The following is an 18,956-nucleotide window of genomic DNA, read 5'->3' on the forward strand; positions in this document are numbered from 1 at the left end:
AATTTTAAATGTAATATAAGATTTTTGTAGGTTCAAATTCAAGTTTGAGTTCGAGATTGAATCGAGCTCGAGTCTCGAGCTTCAATCGAGCTCCTGAAATTTTTTTGAGTTCGAGCATTTTCGAATTCGAGTCGAGTTTCAATATTATATTTTGATTTCGAACTGAGCTTGATAATTTTTAGGTCGCGAGTTTTTGAGTCGAGTCAAGCCTAATTTTAAACTTTTCAAATTCGAGTCGAGCTCAACAATACTCAAACATGACTCGGCTCGTTTATAGCCTTATTCCTGGCAGCTCCCGAAATAAAACTCACCAGTTTCCAATTACATTCTCTCACGTCTGCCATCTCTAGGAAGTTCTACAGTACGACGACCTTAATATACGGATAAGAAAAAACACTATCAGTTTTGTTGTTATTTTTTTAACATTTTCGGTAAAAAATTACTTAAAACATTATTATTTCTACCAGAAATATTATTATTGGGCTCTTTACCGAGCTTGGTAATATATCGGGTAAAACACTACCTAAAACATTATTTTTTCTATCAGAAATATTATCAAATCCAGTAAAGCACCTAATAATAACATTTTAAGTAGAAATAGTAATATTTTCAATAATTTTTTTTATCGATTTTATTAAAAAAATAATAACAAAGCTGATAGATTATTTCCTTAATCGTATATTAAACTGTCGCACGTGATACTTTCCCGCTATCTCTTGTGTTTTGCAATCTCAAAAAATGGGGTCCCTTTTATATTGTATTATAAACGGACATGTGGATGATCGTGACTAACCTATCACGTCACTTTCTCTCGTGTACAAGCTTTTGCCTAGAGGTGTTTAAAATTCAGTTTTAATCGAATTAATCGATCGAACCGAACTAATTCGGTTAATTCGGTCGGCCACCGAATTAGTTCGGTCGGGAAATAGTTAAAGTTTTTTTGAAATATTCAGTTAACAGTTAATTCGGTTCGAAATCAGTTAATTAACCGAAATAAAATATTAAATATTAAATGTATTATATATAACATATGTGCTCAGCCCAAACCATTTAAAACCCAATTAATAATTTAAGATCAAATAACTTTTAAACCTAAATCAATATTAAAAAATTAAAAAATTTATATAAATTTTTTATTTTATAATTATATATTATTTAAATTAATTGTAAACTGTTTTTCTGAATTAAAAAAATATTAAATATATTATATATAACATTTGAGTTCAGCCCAAACCATTTAAAACTCAATTAATAATTTAAGATCTAATAACTTTTAAACCTAAATCAATATTAATTAATTAAAAAATTTATATAAAATTTTTATTTTATAATTATATATTATTTAAATTAATTATAAATTGTTTTTTTGAATTATAAAATATTTATTTTTTATATAAATTAGAAAATTTTAAAAAATTTCGGTTAATTCGAAAATTAACCTAATTAACATAAATTTATCCGGTTCGGTTAATATTTTCGAAAAAAAATTCGGTTCGGTTAACGGTTAAAGAAAAAAAAATTCGGTTAATTCGATTAATGGTAGTTCGATCGGTTCGACCATCGAATTAACCTAATGAACAGCCCTACTTTTGCCTCCCCTGGGCATTGAGCATCAGTGATTTGTTTATTATCATACATAAATCTTGCCATTTAAACACTCAAACTTGAAGAACATTAAAAAAAGAGAGTTTAACAATGGCAATGGGAAGCAAAAGAACCGAGTTATATTTTGTTTTCATGAATTACGATCCTGAATACCATCGTCTTCAAGCTGATCGGTGAGTTCTTTAATCTCTATATGTTATTTCTCGTGTTAATGCTATATATTGGCTCGTTTCTTATCTCTCCCATCTTTCTCGTAGGACCAAGAAAGGGGCGCATGAGCTTGGTTCGTATCTGAGTATGAAGCACGATGAGGTGTTGGCAACCACTCTTCCAGCTGGAAGCTTTAAGAAGACCTTACCTTTGGTCATTGTTGATGGTTTTGCAGTCGAAATCACTGAAGCTCAGTTATCCTTTTTCCATAATTGCAGTGTTGTTTGGTGAATGTTTAACTATCCATTTCATCTTCTTTCCTCCCCCCCCCCCTCCGGCCTTTTAATGGATGTTTTAATGAAATGGTCAGGAAAATGTGCTTAGATCTGCCAAATGGGTAAGAGTTGTGGAAAAGATTGAATAGCTTGCTTAGTGCACAACACCAAAAAGCTTCAAGTTTGCACAAGGGAAGAGGAAATAGCTTTCAGGAACTTGTTTGCACATGTATTCTTGGGAAATCTAATTTAGTGTATAAGTAGTGGTTTCTGGCTTTTAAATTAGAACTAATTAATATAAGCTTAGATTCATCTTTTTGCATATGATTTATCAAGTTTTGATTGAGAGAGACCAAAAAGGAACTTACCCTTTGTCCTTAGGCTTCGAACATGATGACTGTTTTTGAGTTTTGTGGTAGCTGGTCAAAATATAGTCATGAGTTGCCAGAGATAAAGGTGAACATTATTCATTCTCCCCGCAAGGGCCTCAGTTTAAGCCCTTAAAACAGGGGCAAATTCAGAAGCCCTTAAGGGAGAGTGAGCAATGAATTCCATTGAAAATTTACACACAAAACTCTCAATTACATAGTAAGATTCAACTCGAGGATAATTGGCTACAAGTATACCCTTTTAAGGACTTGAAAAAGATAATAAAATCGTGATAATCACATAAAAAATTCATTGGTGAACTTAATCTGATACGGGACCCTCCATATCTTGAAGCTTGACATTTTGTGACGAAACCCTATCCTCTCAAGATGACTTCAAAGTCAATGATCAGAAAAGCTCATGCTTACAATGAGCTTGCACTTTTCATTAAAATAAAATCACAAGATGATCTGAAAGTTTAACTTGTACAGTAGAGGTGCTAACCAACCGATCAATTTTGCATAATTTTAGAGCTCATTTGAGGTCGAGACCATCCAAGAATTACTTCTAAAACATGAGGATTGGTGGCCCTTAAGAACCTTGACAAGGCAATCGATTTTTTTCTTCCCTATCAAGAAAGAAGAATAATTAAAGAAGGATATTAGGCATCTCATCCTTGTCCATGCGTGAAATTATTGCATCTTGAAGGTCAACTCTTAAAACAATTCATTTATATTCCCACTTAACATGGACCGAAAGGATAGACAGGACAATTACACTTTAAAAAATTAAATTAATATATATTTTTAGATATTTGATTTGTATTTTTAATTGATAATTTATCTTTCCTAAAATTTTATAAATTTATTATTTTTAAATTTAGAAATTCATAACCTAACATAAGATCATATCTCCCTTTATGCCTACTTCCAGTTAGGGATGACAACGGGCCGGGTTCGGGCCGGGTATTAGTCCCCCCATCCCCGTCCCCGTTTAAAAAATCGATACCCGTCCCTGTTTAAAAAACCGCGAGGATTTAAACGGGGATCCCCATCGGGTAATCGGAGAAAACCGCGGGGAAACGGGTATCCCCGTTTAGTATAAACGGTTATTTAAACGGGTATTGGGCCGGGTATTGGGTCGGGAATCGGGCCGGGTATATATATATATATATATTTAAATTAAATATATATATTTTATTTAAATTAAATTTATTAATATTATATATATATATATATATATATATATATAAATAAATAATTATTTTTAATATTTATCGGGGCGGGTATCGGGGCGGGTAATCGGGGCGGGGATTACCAAACCCGTCCCCGTCTCCGTTTAAAATAAATGGGTTTTTCCCGTCCCCGTCCACGTTTATCATCCCCGAACCCGACCCGTTTAATTCAGTTTTCGATTTTCCCCATCGAGTTCAGATCTTTTTACCATCCCTACTTCCAGTGTCTTTCTTTTTTTCTTTTAGTGTTTACAATCAGTTGACACATGTACTTTAAACGTAATAAAAATTCAACTTAATCCTATTATCCTATTATCGTATATTTGATTACCGATATGTATTCCTCGACCATCCTCCATTCAATCGCATGGCTTCTTATATAAATTGCTACATGAATTTGAGATTTCTTCTAAAAAATAGTACTTGAATTTAATACTATTTCTTAAATTCACATTTAAATTTAAGAATCTATAAGCGAAAAAAATAAATAATACGATCAACATAGAAATAAAACAAGTGCAAGAGACTAGACTTAATATGATTCGGCCTTGCCTAGTTTCACAAATGAGAAAAATAATAATCTATCATAAACGTAGAGATCATGAATAATACAAATATATGATATCTCATGTATCCTAAAATTCAATATATATATCAAAACTTGAAGTATCCCAAATCACTCACTTAATATCTCTACAAAACTCACTCCAAAAGTTACAAAGACTACAAAATAATTGTGTATCCAAACACACCCTAAATATCAATATATATTATTTTATACATGCATGGTTTGAGAAAATAGGGTCCGTTTGGTTCTATAAAATGTTTTCTATTTTTATTTTATGTTTTTGTTTTTAGAAAATAATTTTTATTTTCAATTTTTTGAAAATTAGGAAACATGTTTAGTTATAAATGAAAACTTAAATCCAAAAATAAAATAGTAAAAATGTATTTTGTAACTAATTTTAAAGAATATAAATGAATAAATAGTTATTAAAAAATTGAAATTAAACTATAATTATTTAAAACTTCATTACATTAATTTAACATGTGAATTATGCAAATATAAAACAATAAAGTTGATAAGAAATTCCATAACACAAAATTTGTTTTAGTTTATAATAAGAATATAATGTTATAGTATATTGGAAATCAATTAAATTTAAAAAATACACAAAAATATTGTTTAATAACTAAAAAATATAATGTTATAATAATAAGAATATAAACGTTTTATACTAAAAAATATAATGTTATAATAATAAGAATATAATGTTTAATGGTAATTGAGGCCCTCAAACTTTTGAGAAAAATAATTAGTGTAGTCCATGAACGCTTTTTATACTAAAAAATTAATCTAACCCTTTAAAGAGTGGAATCAACATTGACTGTCACTACGCTTACATGAAAGTTCATAAACGTACATGACAATCTATAATATTTATGTGACAATTTACAATATTATTGAGGCAGTATACGATTGACGATGATGTGGTAGATATGCTTAATTGAATGTTTGGCTAAATTTTATGGCATAATTGATTTTTTAGAAAGTTCCAGGATTTATTTAATTTTTTTAAAAAAAGATTATTTAACTTAAAAATATAAAATATAAATATATTAAATATAAAAAACTAAAAAAACTAATTTACTAAAAAATTCAATTTAAAAACTATATCGAGTGTAAAAAATTCAGGGACCATATTATTTTTTTTCAAAAGTTTGAGAGTTTTAGATACCATTAAATCAAAAAAATTATTGTTAAAACAAATTAAAAACGTGTAAGTTAAGTTAAAAATCTAGATCTCGTGTTTTTTTATTTTTTTTCAAATTTTAAAAAAAATTAATTATAATATTGAAAACATCTTTCATATATTTTCATATTTTACTCATTTTTATTTTCATTTTCTATAAATCATTTTCAATTTTACAAACAAACATGTTTTTAATTTTTTTTATATTTTCTTAAAAATGAAAATTAAAATAACATATATTTTCTAAAACCAAATCAACCTTAAAGTTTTTATTTGTTTTTACTTTGTTACTTATGTAGAAGGTAAACTCAATATATTTTCTAAAACCAAATCAACCTTAAAGTTTCTATTTGTTTTTACTTTGTTACTTATGTAGAAGGTAAACTCAAAGAATGATAAAATTTTAAAAATTTATGCGGGAATTTAACGATGCAAATTTTTTTTACTAGTTTAGGATGAATACAATGATGGTTGAAAAAATTTCAATTATTTGATAATGAATACACATATACTCTTGCAGATATCGTGTACGAACTCAAAATTTCTAGGAATATTAATAATCTTTTAGTTACTGAGATTGTTTGATTCGTGCAATTATGTATTTATTTTTTATTATTTTGATTAATTTGGGGTAAATATAAGATATTATATGTTCAAAGAATACTGTTAACTATTTGACATTAAACACTTACACTCCTAATATTTATGGTACTCGAATCCAAAACCTTAAAAAATAACAATAATTTCTTTACCACCGATATTGTTTAGTACAATACAAATTATGTATTTACTGAATAATAATATATTAAAAAAATATCCATTTAACAAACTAATATCAACCCAACTCATACGGAGCCGGAGGTTATATCATTAATTAATTCATAAGGTACAAAAGTAGTATTATGTTGCATTACACTTTTCGATGCACATATATAACATGTAATTATTATTAGGGTAAACTACGTATTTACTGCCTAAATTATTAGTTTTATTTTGTTTTAGCACCTAAACTTTTGTTTGTTTTAAAACTATACCTAACATTTATTTTTTGTTCCATTTTAATAACCCGTCGTTAAACACATGAAACTGTTGCACCTGATATTTTTATGAGTGAATTGCATCATTCATCAATTAACTATATTCTTACTCATATTTTGGTCACTAAAATTTAAAATTTTTCAATTTAACTACTCAACTTTCAAATTGCACATATTTTAATCACTCTAATTTATTTTATTAATAATTTTGTAGACGTGACATTTTTATTATTATTTATTAATATATAATTAAAATAAAAAAATAAATTTAAATGTTAGAGTGATTAAATTAGAAATAATTTGAAAGTTAAGTAATTAAATTAAAAAATAAATTTCAATTACCAAATAAGAGTGAGAATGTAGTTGAGTGACTAATAATGTAATTTACCTATAAAAAATGTCATGTTGTAAATTTACGCTAGATTTTTAACCACGAGATACCAAAACAGAAAAAAATAAACGTTAGGTATAATTTTAAAATAAATGAAAGTTTAGGTATTAAAAAATGAAACAAAAGTGATTGTTTACTTTTTCTTTCGAAAAGTTAGCTACCATGCTGGTAAGTCAGCAAAGGGTCGCCGAGTAACGGGCAGGATTTTGGCTTCTCTCGATTTTCTAAATATTTTTTAAATACTGAATTTATTTAAAGAAAATGGCAAATTTTTAGCCCTCTAGCTTTGAAATAATAATAATAATAATTGTAGTTAATTTTATTAAATAAAAAGAAAGGATATATATACATATAAACTTATAATTTTGAGAAAGAATAAAAAAAATTAGCCATTAAATATTGAACAGAGAGTTGCATAAAAAGAAAATTTAAAAAGTTCAATCTTAAATTTTATTTCAATATTTTTGTGTCATCTTCTTCTTTTTCTTTGATTTTTGTTTAACTTGTGCAATTTTAATATTAATATTGATTGTTGATAGTCGGTGATTTTAATTTTTCTTATTTTTTCATATTATGTCTATTGTTTTTCTTTTTTTCTTGAGTTTTTTTTCTATTTTAAATAAAAATATTTGTCATTGTGGCACGTTTTTGTCTGCTCTTGTGACACTTTTTTATGCTCTTGTGGCACGTTCTTTATGGTTTTTGGTACATTTTTTACATACTTCTATGATTGTGTTGTACTCGCTCAAATTTATTTTATGATTGGTTTGTCGTTACATATTATCACATCCACTCTTAGGTAAAAGGTTGTTTGCCGATATAATAAAAATTATATAACAAAGCAGTCTGTCAAATTGTTTGGTCTGCTTACCACTTCTTTATCACTTCGTAAAGTGTCTCATTCAACAAAGACAAATAGTTTTATGAATGTTACTGAGTTCTTTTGATGTTGAACGTCATTCTTAATGGAATGATTCGTTTTTCTTCCCATCTTTGAATTTAATATTTTGTTTTATATATGAGATTTTTTGTGTCGCTATTGACCCCATTTTTTTCTTGTGTGAGTTACAATTTTGATTCATTATCAATGAAATCAGTTATCATTGTTAAAAAAGATTCAATCAAACAGCTTATACAAATATAAAGTTGAAAATAAACATCACCATTGACTGCTATAATTAATTGACAAGATCATATGGATGAACATTATTTATAAGCATGTGAGTGTCAGTTATAACTATTTATAACCATGACACCCACACACACAAAATGTCATTATGTAAGTTTCCATACACAACTGATAGGGGATCTGAACCCTCCTTTCCTAGACTCCACCAAGTATAATCTTTACTTGTCCAAAAGAAAAAGTATAATCTTCTTCAGCTCATCACTTAACATCTCCACTCTTCATAGAGCCATCGACTGTGCTTCCCCGTCAAATCAAAATAGATGAATTATCTACCGTCGTCATAATCTTCTTGTTCTTGTCAACATATCACAGCACGTTTTGGTCCTATATTTTGATAGTAGATCGGTTCTTGAAGGAATTTGTTCCGTTTCACATTAGATTGTTGGACAGTTTTCGGTTTCTTGGATTGGGTTTTTGGATCTTCACTGAGCAGGTAGCTTGCTAAAAGTGGGATTTGTCATATCGTCTTTTGTGGGAAAATTTTCAACTGGTTTCTATAACTATTTATAATCGGTTTTATCTTCTTTCTAAAGCTTCCATTAACTATTTCTGGTTAGATTCCTTTTCCCAATGACTATCCCATTAAATGTGTAAATATGAAAAATCAAATATATTCCTTTTCCAGACCAGATTCCTGTGCAGAACAAACAACCAAGAGATCGGTCCAAGATTGAATAAGATGTTTTAGATGGGTCACAGAATTAACGGTTTAAGAGGCTTTTTGTTTTAGATTTAATATAATTTTTAAATTGAGAAGAAAAAAATTCATTGCACGAAAGCGCTCTTTATTTCCCCGCATGATAAAAGCGTAAAGGGCAGAGCAATAAAGCGGAATATGGTTTGAAATTTCTTTGGTCCAACTCTTCTGTTCAGCTTCAAAGCTGACTTTCTTTTCTTAAGCTTAATCATTCGTGTTAGACAAATAATATAGTTTGAATAGTAACCTATTTTTATGTTAATTCATAAATCTGAATTTTCTTTGATTAGTAATCTATTTTATTAAAAGTATTCATTCTAAAATTTTATTTGTGTATATGTCCCCAAAGTATTTTTAGATATATCATTGCTACAAATACAAATATTCAAAATCAAAATATATAAATAATATTTTTTTTGTTATTAATATAGTCCAACAAGTTTGTGCGAGACAAATAAGGTGAAGGGAAAAAGGGGCAATTTTACAAGGTAGAATTGGTCAGAATTTGTAGTTTGGACTTCCCTTTTCAACTCTTTAAAACCATCGCATGACCAAAGACTGCTCACTGGTCTCTGCTGAAAAACTCGTTTTCGTTCAGTCAAACTTTCTACATTCCAACAACCCTTTTTTCTCACTTTATAACCCCCAGTTTTCAATTTCATCTTCAGAATATCAAACCCTTTAAAATTTCCCACTCTTTCCTTGGGTAGAGGTAAAGCAACGAGAAGTTCCGACGGTTCAATTTTTGGGTTACATATCAAACTCTCATTCAGGCCAACTTTCATGGTTGTTGCTGCATGCTCTTCTCCAGTCGGGTTATTCCAGTCCCTTTGGCTGCTCCTGCTTGTGTTCCTTGGGGGAAAGCTTTTGCTTCTTGATAACCAAATCCCTCCCCATTTCCTTCAGCACATCTTTCTGTGAGGGAAAAAAATGGAGCATGGATGGAACTGGGAGCAGGGGACACTGGTGGGTGAGCTGATTCAAGGACTGGAGTTAGCGAAACAGCTAAGGTTGCAGTTGGATACATCATCTTCTGCTCAATCCACACACTTGTTAGTACAGAAGATTTTATCTTCCTATGAGAAAGCTCTTCAGATTTTGAAATTCAATGTGGGTGCGAGTGCAACATCTGGTGTGCCGGAGTCACCACTATCCATCAATGGCAGCCCTCGAAGTGATGATTTAGATAAGGATAACCAGGATTCCAGAGATGTCTCAAAGAAGAGGTGAATTTTGGAAGGCTACAAGATCTACTTCTTGTGTATGTTATTGCTTATTTATGAAGTTCATTGATGCTAAAGATTGGGTTTTGCAGAAAGATGTTGCCGAGATGGACGGATCAGGTGAGAGTTACTTCTGAAAGCCTGTTGGAAGGAACTCATGATGATGGCCATAGTTGGAGAAAATATGGGCAGAAAGACATCCTGGGAGCCAAATATCCTAGGTTACTAGTCTTTTTCCTTAACAATATGACCTAATCATTGCCTAAACACCATATTGATTAGTAAAGAAATCCTGTTTTATTCTTCTGCAGAAGCTATTACCGATGCACGTACCGGCACAGTCAGGATTGTTGGGCAACAAAGCAAGTCCAGAGATCAGACGAAGACCCCACCATCTTTGAGGTCACTTACAGGGGCGCTCATACATGTGCACATGGAAACCAGATGGTTCCACCACCTGCATCACCAAACAAACAAGAACATAAATCCACCAACCTTAATAACAATAACCAACAATTGCAATCGCTCTTAAGCCTTCGAAACGGCCTACGGGTCGATACGGAGGGATTGGACAATAAAGAGATGGCATTGGCACCTTCTTTCTCATTCCCTTCAACACCATTCGAGTTGCTAAAGAGTGAAAACCATAGCTTTTCACCTTCAGGAGTACTTGATAACAACAATATCTTAAGTAGCTTTTCTTCGCCTTTTATGTCCCCTGCTACATCTGAGTTAAACTACTTTTCGGCTTCGCAATCTCAGACGAACAACTTCGGAGTGATTCTCGATACACGGAATTTCGAATCCGATCTCAAGGGATTGATTTCAGCCAACACTTCAGCCACCAACTCTCCAATTATGGACTTGGATTTCTCACTCGATCAAGTGGAGTTGGATCCAAACTTCCAATTTGATGCCCGGGGTTTTTCTCCTAATTCTTTTTTACGATCGAAATAAAGAGTAAAAGGTAGATGTAGAACTCGGGTTCCACTGACCGGATTAGCTGGTTGCATCTGTTCACTCTAGCTTTGTTTTTCCCTAGGAGCTTCTGTACAATACATAAGTCTCTTCCAATTTACTGTTGATTGCAAGACATTTCTTCTGATAACGAGTTTTGACATTTGTTCTAATCACAGTTGCAATAATCGTACATTAAAGGTAATGTTGGCTTTATAGAAACTTTCCGTTGAAACACATATATAATGTACTGTGCTTTAACAGTTACTGCAACTTATCAGACGGTATACATAAACAAATAAAACCAAGTAGTTCCTGTAAGAAATTTAAACATGGACATTCAGAAATATTATAATTGATTTTTTTTATTATTATTGTTGTTTTATCAAGTCGTTTTGTTAGTTTTGTTCTATAAGTATTAGATGTCAATTTAAATATAGTGTGAAATATATTTAATATATATAATTTAACTTTGAAGTTGAACATGTACCACATAAACCATTTAAATCTAACACGTTAAATATGTACTCTCTCATTCAAATTTAACATGACTTTTATAATAAAACATAATGTCAAAATTAGTCAAAAAAATTAATCTCCAACATTTACTAAAATGATCATTTTATCTTATATTTTATTTTTTGAATATTTTGACCCATAACGTTTCATTTTAAGGCAAAAAAAACTTCTAACATTTGACAGAATAATCAAAATCTCTTTTTTTTTCTTGAGACATTTTAACCTTCAACATTTCATTTTAGGTTAAAAAACTCTTATTTTAGAGCATTAATAATATGTTAACAAATAGTTTTCATCTATAGAGAACTTTTTGTCCCAAAATAAAATATTGGAGGCTAAAATGTTAAAAAAAAGGAACCAAAATGATCGTTTTGGTAAACATTGGAAGCTATTTTTAGCATTATACCTTTCGACAAACCATATCTAATTTGTTAGTACAGTGGATGTACAAATTTAAAATTTGATGTTCATACTTTTAACATATTTTGTTTTATATTTAAGCTATCATTTAATATCGAAATTAATGACTGCATTAACAAAAGAATTTAATAAAATTGATATTGCAAAACCAAACCCACCACGATCCATTTTGATAAGTCTCATCATATGGGTAGCAACTCTCACCCAGGCTCTATGAATTAAAAAGATGGTGTTAGATAATACAGCAGCAGCGGCAAAAAAAAAAACCTTTAGTTTTGACACCATTACTTAAGAATATGGTGGTGTTTGAAGAAATGCACAATTTGGGTAACAAAAGAGAAGAGAGCAAGGATTAAATAATACGGTTATAAAAGGGGGGTGGGGTGTTAAGAAGTGGGTTCAAATGTTGCTTGTTCATGCCAAGTGCCGTTCAAGTTAGATTGCCACAACCTTACTCGTCCATCTCCCCCGGTGGTAGCCAGGGTCATTCCACTCATATCCCATTCCATCTGCCACACCTGATCATCACAGAGCATTATAATAATCCAACTCACCCTTTCCATGAAAAGGAAAGGAATCTACCTAAATTAAAATAGGATAGCAGAGCATTGTTCGATCCGTACTGATAACCTTGTCCTCTGGATCTTAGGTGCATTTTCATGTCATGAATAGCCATGTTATTATAACTTCCTTCTAAAAAAGGATGGAAGAACTCAGAACCATGAGAAACAGCAAGAAACTTAGAGAATTCTGGTGAGATAGTTTCGTATGTTCTGCTAGAAATTTAAAATTTACGTTGAAGGTTAGATAAATTTGTGGATTTTAGATGAAATATCTCACCATCTGATAGAAAAAACTGCATCTATCATGTTGGAAGTCAAACTAGAGTAGATAGATAACTATATAAATCATACATAGATTAACCGAAAACATTATAGAGAGCCTAAAAAGGATAATGTTTTAACTATTGAATACCTCACTGTTATGTCCAGAAAGCAATGCAGCCCTCTCCATGGAGAGCCTTCCATCTAAGTCAGTGGTTGATCCAACATGCCATATAGAAATTCCTTTTTGAGATGCAGAAGCTATTATCTCATATGGCCTACGTTGCCAAAAAGAAAACAACGGTAATCAGTTTCAACAGACAATCAGAATGTTTTGGATACTATCTCAATTCCCAGTTGAACTCCGATGGAAACCAGGAGCTTGTGGACTTTATATAAAAACATCTACATTCCTACTAATAACCAATGGCTCATTAAAAAAACCAGAATTTCACAGAGAAAAATAATTTCCATTACCGTCCAATGTTTGGAGCCCATGCGACAGAATAATCTTGATCTCCCTTGTCACCAGGCAAAGCCAACTCTGCTACTGGCAACCATCTCTGATGAGCGGGATCAAATTCCCACACCTATAAACCCTAGAATGAATCTAAATTAGCAATTTTAACAACACATCCACAGATTTATGTCAGCTCAAGAATAATGCCACCACACAAATTCTTAACATCAAAGCATTAAGTTATAGGCTACCAGATCCGCATAGCTTTTCAATAACTCAGGAGTCTGGAACTTGATAAATTAAACCAAATAAAGATAGTACATGGTATACTAGAGAGACATTGCAAGTGTGTGAACTAAATCGACTATCCTGGTCCCATCTTATTACAGCAGGATTTACCTGTGCGGAAAACAGATTTAGTAATACCTTGGGGGAATTAAGCTGTGGTGTGTTAGAATTGAAACCTAAAACAAAGCTTGATTCTTGGCCCTCACCGTTTAGTGGATTCCAAGAAATACATGATGTTAAGCATGAAGCTTTCCCTATTACAGAAACAGAATCTATAACATTCTGAAATTCAGCCTGGAAAATAAAACATAAGACGGTTAAAATAAAATCATAAAGTGGATGAGTGAATGTACAGACAGTATGAGTGTGTAATAAACCCTTCAAAACTGGCAACTGGGAATAGCTGGAATATCTAGAACATAGGGGGGCATCTAGAATCATTCACCTGAAGTTGCCAGTTCTTTAGTTCAAAAGGATCGAGGAGCTCAAAGACTTTAACGAAGCCGTCCGAGTAAGCAGCAACCTATGAAATACACAGGACAAGCTATGAAATGCCTAATCAAAGCACAATAAACTATATTTGCCAACTCAACGAACAGAGGAAATCAATTTTAAAGCTCACCATTTTCAAACTCGTTTGACCGACACTAAATTGAACATCTAGAACCTTGGAGCTAGTTTTAAAGCTCCTGCATAGCTTCCATTCAAGAGGTTTGGTACCTAACAGAATTACAATATCAATCGGCATTTTCGAAATATTATAGCCAAATATAATCATTTAAAAGTCAGGGAAAAAAAGATACCTTCTACAAGCTCTTCCCATATTGATAAAGTCCCATCTTCTGAAATGCAAGCAACAGCATCCCCGTACTCTGGCGGGATCCAAGCAACCTTCAGAATGCCAACTTCATGCACCTGAATCAAGGAAATAAAACTAAAAAAATTAGACACAAAAATCAATAATTAATAATTAGATTAAATAAATACAAAAGAAAAAAATGTATTCTTTTGGTTTGGGAGACATTGAATTTGGACGAGGAAGTGAATGAAGAAGACGAAGGGTCACGGGAATCTGAAATTGAGAGATAACCATCGACGGAGCCGGAGGCTAATCTCTGGCCGCAATATTTCCAGGCCGAGCAGGTCGTGCCTCTGTCGAGTGTCGCCACTGGTTTCTCCATGTCCGTACAATTTGATACAAGTTCAGTCTGCTTCAAAACCCTAAACTCCGCGGTAGGGAGGGTTTGAAAAGTGCCAAGCCTGCCCAGAATTCTGGATTTAAATATGAACTGTGGATTGAGTGAGGTATTGGGCTTGAACCCTTACTATAAGAAAAGTACTTATTAGAAAACTAATTAAAAGCCCACTAGTTAGCTACATATGCGCTTAACCTAATTGCTACACTAGTCTAGTTACTACTCAAGTTCATCTGAACAATAAAAGAGGAAGTTCGTTAATAAATATAAAGTAAAGATAAAGAGGGAGGGAATGGTTGAGAAATCTCCAGCTAATAAATATTATAAACTAATTTCAGTCTAAGTATTAGTTTGTGGGTTATAAACCATCTTTTACATCTATCTCCAATTACTAATCTATTAACATACAACTTCTCAATTACTTTGCAATATTCACCACTCTTGAGTACCAATTTGAATTTGATTTGGGTTCCTTCATCCTCAAAGTTTCAAACTCATCTTATAATACTTGGAGCCGAATCTTCTTTATTTTGTCAACTCCTTGAAGAGAATTTTACAAAATGTTCCATATTTCCTTTGTGGGGTTAGCATTTCTCACTTTTACAAACATTGATTCATCTAATATTGATGGATTATGGTGATGGCTTGTTGATCATTCTTCCTTATTTTAGTCAAAGCCTTATTTTCTTGTTGTGACAATGATATCTCGTCCTAAGGAGACTCGTAATCCATTTGAGTGATCTTTCAAACATTCTGTGAGCCAAGAACAACCTTCGTATGGAGACATCAATTTTCATAATTTTGTTTTGTAAGACGATGAAATTGAAATGAAAACATATCATTGTTGGTCGTCTTTTTTTTTATTATCGAACATGACTCTGATAGACTGATACCACTTTATTAGAGAGGGATGGAAGAGAAATAAAAATCTTTATGAGGAGAAGAGAATATATTAAAACAATATTAAAAAATCACTCATTCGCTTCATCGTTTAAGTGACTATTAGAATAATCATATCTTTTTATAAGAATAACTACAACTATTTACATGAATAATCACGTCATTTTAAAAGTATTTTTAGAATATTTAAATTATAATATCTTTTTTTTGGTTTTTGGTTGGTTAATTGTTGATGAGTTTTTGTTGATGTAAGGTGAAATTGTGCAATAAAATTAGAATTTACATCTGTATTCCGTTTAAGAATTTGATTGTTATTTGATTCATTTGGAGTTTTCGTTCAACAAACTTCTCCTTTCTTTTAATAATATAATTTATTCTATTAATTTTTATTTATGGGTTACTTGGAATAATGGGTTGTTGAAATGGAGTTAGGAAGGTTATTTGAAGTAGGGGTGATGGGTAGAGATGATTGATTGGGATAAATGAATGTCCAAATATGTTGCCCTTGTGGTTGGAAAAGTAAATAAGAAATGAAATTAGAGGGACTTTTTGAATTGAAGAAGAAATAGAAGGATTATTGATAGGGATGAGTATGATGGGTCGGATTTTAATTTATCTGAATCAAACTCGAAAATTATGATAGGATGATCGGATCAGAAGTATAGTAGCAGATGTGATATGCCAAACAGATTCAGCTGATGATCAAAGAGAAAACATTCATCGTACGAAAAAAACTAAAAATATGATCAAAATGTGCACAAACTATTTGACCACATCGTCGTTATTCATATATGCAATATATATATATCCAGCACATGAACGGTGGAGGCAGCAGTGAATCTTTCTGATGCACATCTCTTGATAACCAACGAGTTGATTTCCAGCGAAAACCCTCCAAAATCTATCTCGGGGATCGTCGTCAGTGCACATGTCTTGTCGTAAATTACATAGTACTCCTCGAGCGATCTTTGTTTCAGCCACAACCGAAAGACTCGGACTTTTTCTGAACTTGAACATGAATTTGAAGAGTTTAAGGATGGAACGAGAGAATTTGGAAGGATGCTTCTTGGAAACAGATGGAGGAAGGGTATCAGGCGTGGACATGGTTCTTTAATGGAAAGCTGAGTCGAGTTGACGTTTGAAAATTTGAGTTCCAACGAGTCATACGGGTGCTACCGTTGAACCGAGTTAAACGAAGGCTTTTTATATATGGGGAGATGTGAGATAATAATTACCATAAAAATCCAAAACGGAAAAGAAAAGAGAGCGTTACAGGGATCACGGTCTCTTCATTTGGACCATTCAATTTGGGAGGCTTTTTTTTAATTATTGAAAAAAACTAATTAAGTAACTTTACGAGGAGAAATAAATCAGGAAAATTGTATAGATGGTAGATACTCGATTTGTCCGAGGTTGAGTCAGAATAAACCCAAAGCAACGATGGGTTTAAAGAAGAACCCAAACCAACTGGAGATCCGATCCAATGATCCAGTAGAGCAGGCCACGTGAAGATTCCCTGTAAAATAAAAATGGTTATGGGAAGTTAAGAAACGGAAAATGGGGAGGCATACAGGAGAAGGAGGAAACTGTTTTGAGATAAAAAAAAATTAACTACTGGAAACTATCAAGGAGGGGGACACGCAGGAAAAAGGGTTTTTTTTAAAAGAGAAAGGAACGGTACCTGTAAAAGTTCTATTTCCCATATTCAGAGACCAGAGGGTGAAAACACCATTTTTTTTCCTTGCATTCTAGGCACAAGCAGAGAGTTTGGAAAGCAACAATAGCAATCCATAAACAGGTTTTCTTCTTCTTTATTTCATTAACATCATTTATTTCCTTTTTACTTTTGAAATGTTCATTCATGTATGGGTTTTGTAATCTTTCTTTCGAAGTATATAATAAAAGAGAAAGAGGAATTAGTAACTCACCTTATTTGTGCGACAGTAGTCTCGGTGGGGTTCGACTGATAGAAATAGGGATTGGGGTTAGAGTTACCAAACCAACCTGAGATTTAAACATAAAATAGTAAAATTAAAATAGGAAGAGGTTGGTTTTTATAATTTACTTTACAGTGTGTCGGGATTGTTGTATGCGGTCGGAATTTGGAGTTTCACGGTGGCGTTCATGGGGAGAGAGGGACAGAATCGAAGTCTAGTTTAAACGCCACTTCCTTTCACTCTCTCTATTCCTTCTTTCTATTGTCTCCTCTTCAACTAAAAAAAAAAAACCAAACTTTACAGTGTCTCTCAAACACTAAACAAAACCAAAGACTAAACTGAAAAAAATCACCATGGATCTTTACGATACGACCAACGTTTTGTTCAGTAAAATCAAGAACCACGAAATTGAACCCGATCTCAAGACCCAATAGATCCAACTCCAACAATTCACATAACCCATTCCTTCCATCGTCTTCTGGTTTCATTCCACGAAATGGGTTCTTCGAATTTCCATATGTAAGACGCCTTCTTGGTCTCCTGCTAGTAGCCCAAAGTCGAGTCTTTTTTTTTCTCTTATGAAAATATCCGCTCTGGGTCTCTCTTATTTCCTTCGAGGACCTAGGATAGCAACACTGCTTCCATCGATGAGAACCAAATGAGTGATTATTTTTCTTTCTTGGACGATTCTTCATCTTCTAAGAACGAGACTTTGTTGGTCATAGGAGGAGTTTTTCTGCAAGTGATGTGTGTTTTGGGACAGTCGAAGAACCCGTTGGATTTGGTGGTCTTGTGGGTGGTTACAAACCTTGTCTTTATTTTGTCAGAGGGTTATGTAAGAATGGTGATAACAGATTTGAATGGGAGCTCTCGACCATGGAAGCAATGAAGAATGTGAAGAAGAGATAGAATGGAGAAGAGAGAACGGTCGTGAGGTTCAAAATGAGTTTAGCTTAGGTTATCTTAGTTTAGGTTTTATATCAAGGCTTTTGGGTTAATTAATTTTCAGCCATTGAATTTTTAAAGTAATATGCTTTCGTGCCCTTGTTCTTTAGCCGCATATTTATACATTAGTCACCTTTAGGACTGCTTTCAAAATTAACCTTTTGTGTTTGTCCTAATTTAGTTATTTTCCAGTTTTTAGTTTTAGTTATAATTTTGTTAGATTATTTGGGTGTAGATCCTCATTTATGCGTATGTTTCATTTAGATCCATACTTTAGTTTTAATTTGTATGTTGAATTTTACATTTATTTAAATTTAGTCCCAATTCTAATATGTATATATCGTTTTTTTAATTTGTAGTTTGGCATGTTATGTATTTATTCTTGTATTTAAGTCACATTTGTACATTATATGTTAGTATGCATGGTTTATGATCTTTAATTAAAATATATGTAATTTCTTGTATGTCACATTGTATGATATTTTTTAATTTTATTTAATTAATTTTTGGCATGACATACTTTTCGCATAATTTGCATGATAGCCTCACGTGCATAACTTGACCTATTACATAATTTGGATTAAGG

General features: G+C 32.0%; 2 protein-coding genes and 1 long non-coding RNA gene across 3 annotated transcripts; 1 reads left to right on the plus strand and 2 right to left on the minus strand.

The window, feature by feature from the left end:
* Positions 1 to 9,625: 9,625 nt before the first annotated feature.
* Positions 9,626 to 11,054, plus strand: LOC120193741 (probable WRKY transcription factor 53). Its single transcript, XM_039196180.1, has 3 exons — positions 9,626 to 9,927; positions 10,017 to 10,145; positions 10,236 to 11,054. The coding sequence occupies exons 1-3, from the start codon at positions 9,632 to 9,634 to the stop codon at positions 10,879 to 10,881; spliced, it is 1,071 nt and encodes a 356-aa protein (XP_039052111.1). The 5' UTR covers positions 9,626 to 9,631; the 3' UTR covers positions 10,882 to 11,054.
* A 981-nt stretch (positions 11,055 to 12,035) lies between these two features.
* On the minus strand, positions 12,036 to 14,627 carry LOC120193742 (protein SEH1-like). The gene is made up of 8 exons (XM_039196182.1): positions 14,415 to 14,627; positions 14,196 to 14,307; positions 14,015 to 14,112; positions 13,838 to 13,915; positions 13,531 to 13,686; positions 13,122 to 13,234; positions 12,796 to 12,922; positions 12,036 to 12,338 (listed from the first exon to the last, which is right to left on the minus strand). Exons 1-8 carry the CDS (start codon positions 14,571 to 14,573, stop codon positions 12,207 to 12,209), a joined length of 975 nt encoding a protein of 324 aa, XP_039052113.1. The 5' UTR covers positions 14,574 to 14,627; the 3' UTR covers positions 12,036 to 12,206.
* Positions 14,628 to 16,283: 1,656 nt separating this feature from the next.
* LOC120193743 lies at positions 16,284 to 18,355 on the minus strand. The gene is made up of 3 exons (XR_005522889.1): positions 17,554 to 18,355; positions 17,417 to 17,451; positions 16,284 to 17,004 (listed from the first exon to the last, which is right to left on the minus strand). It is a non-coding gene; the product is annotated as an uncharacterized LOC120193743 (long non-coding RNA).
* Positions 18,356 to 18,956: the final 601 nt, after the last annotated feature.

The sequence above is a fragment of the Hibiscus syriacus genome, unplaced genomic scaffold (assembly GCF_006381635.1).
Source record: "Hibiscus syriacus cultivar Baekdansim isolate YM2019G1 unplaced genomic scaffold, ASM638163v2 tig00116996_pilon, whole genome shotgun sequence".
Lineage (NCBI taxonomy): Eukaryota > Viridiplantae > Streptophyta > Magnoliopsida > Malvales > Malvaceae > Hibiscus > Hibiscus syriacus.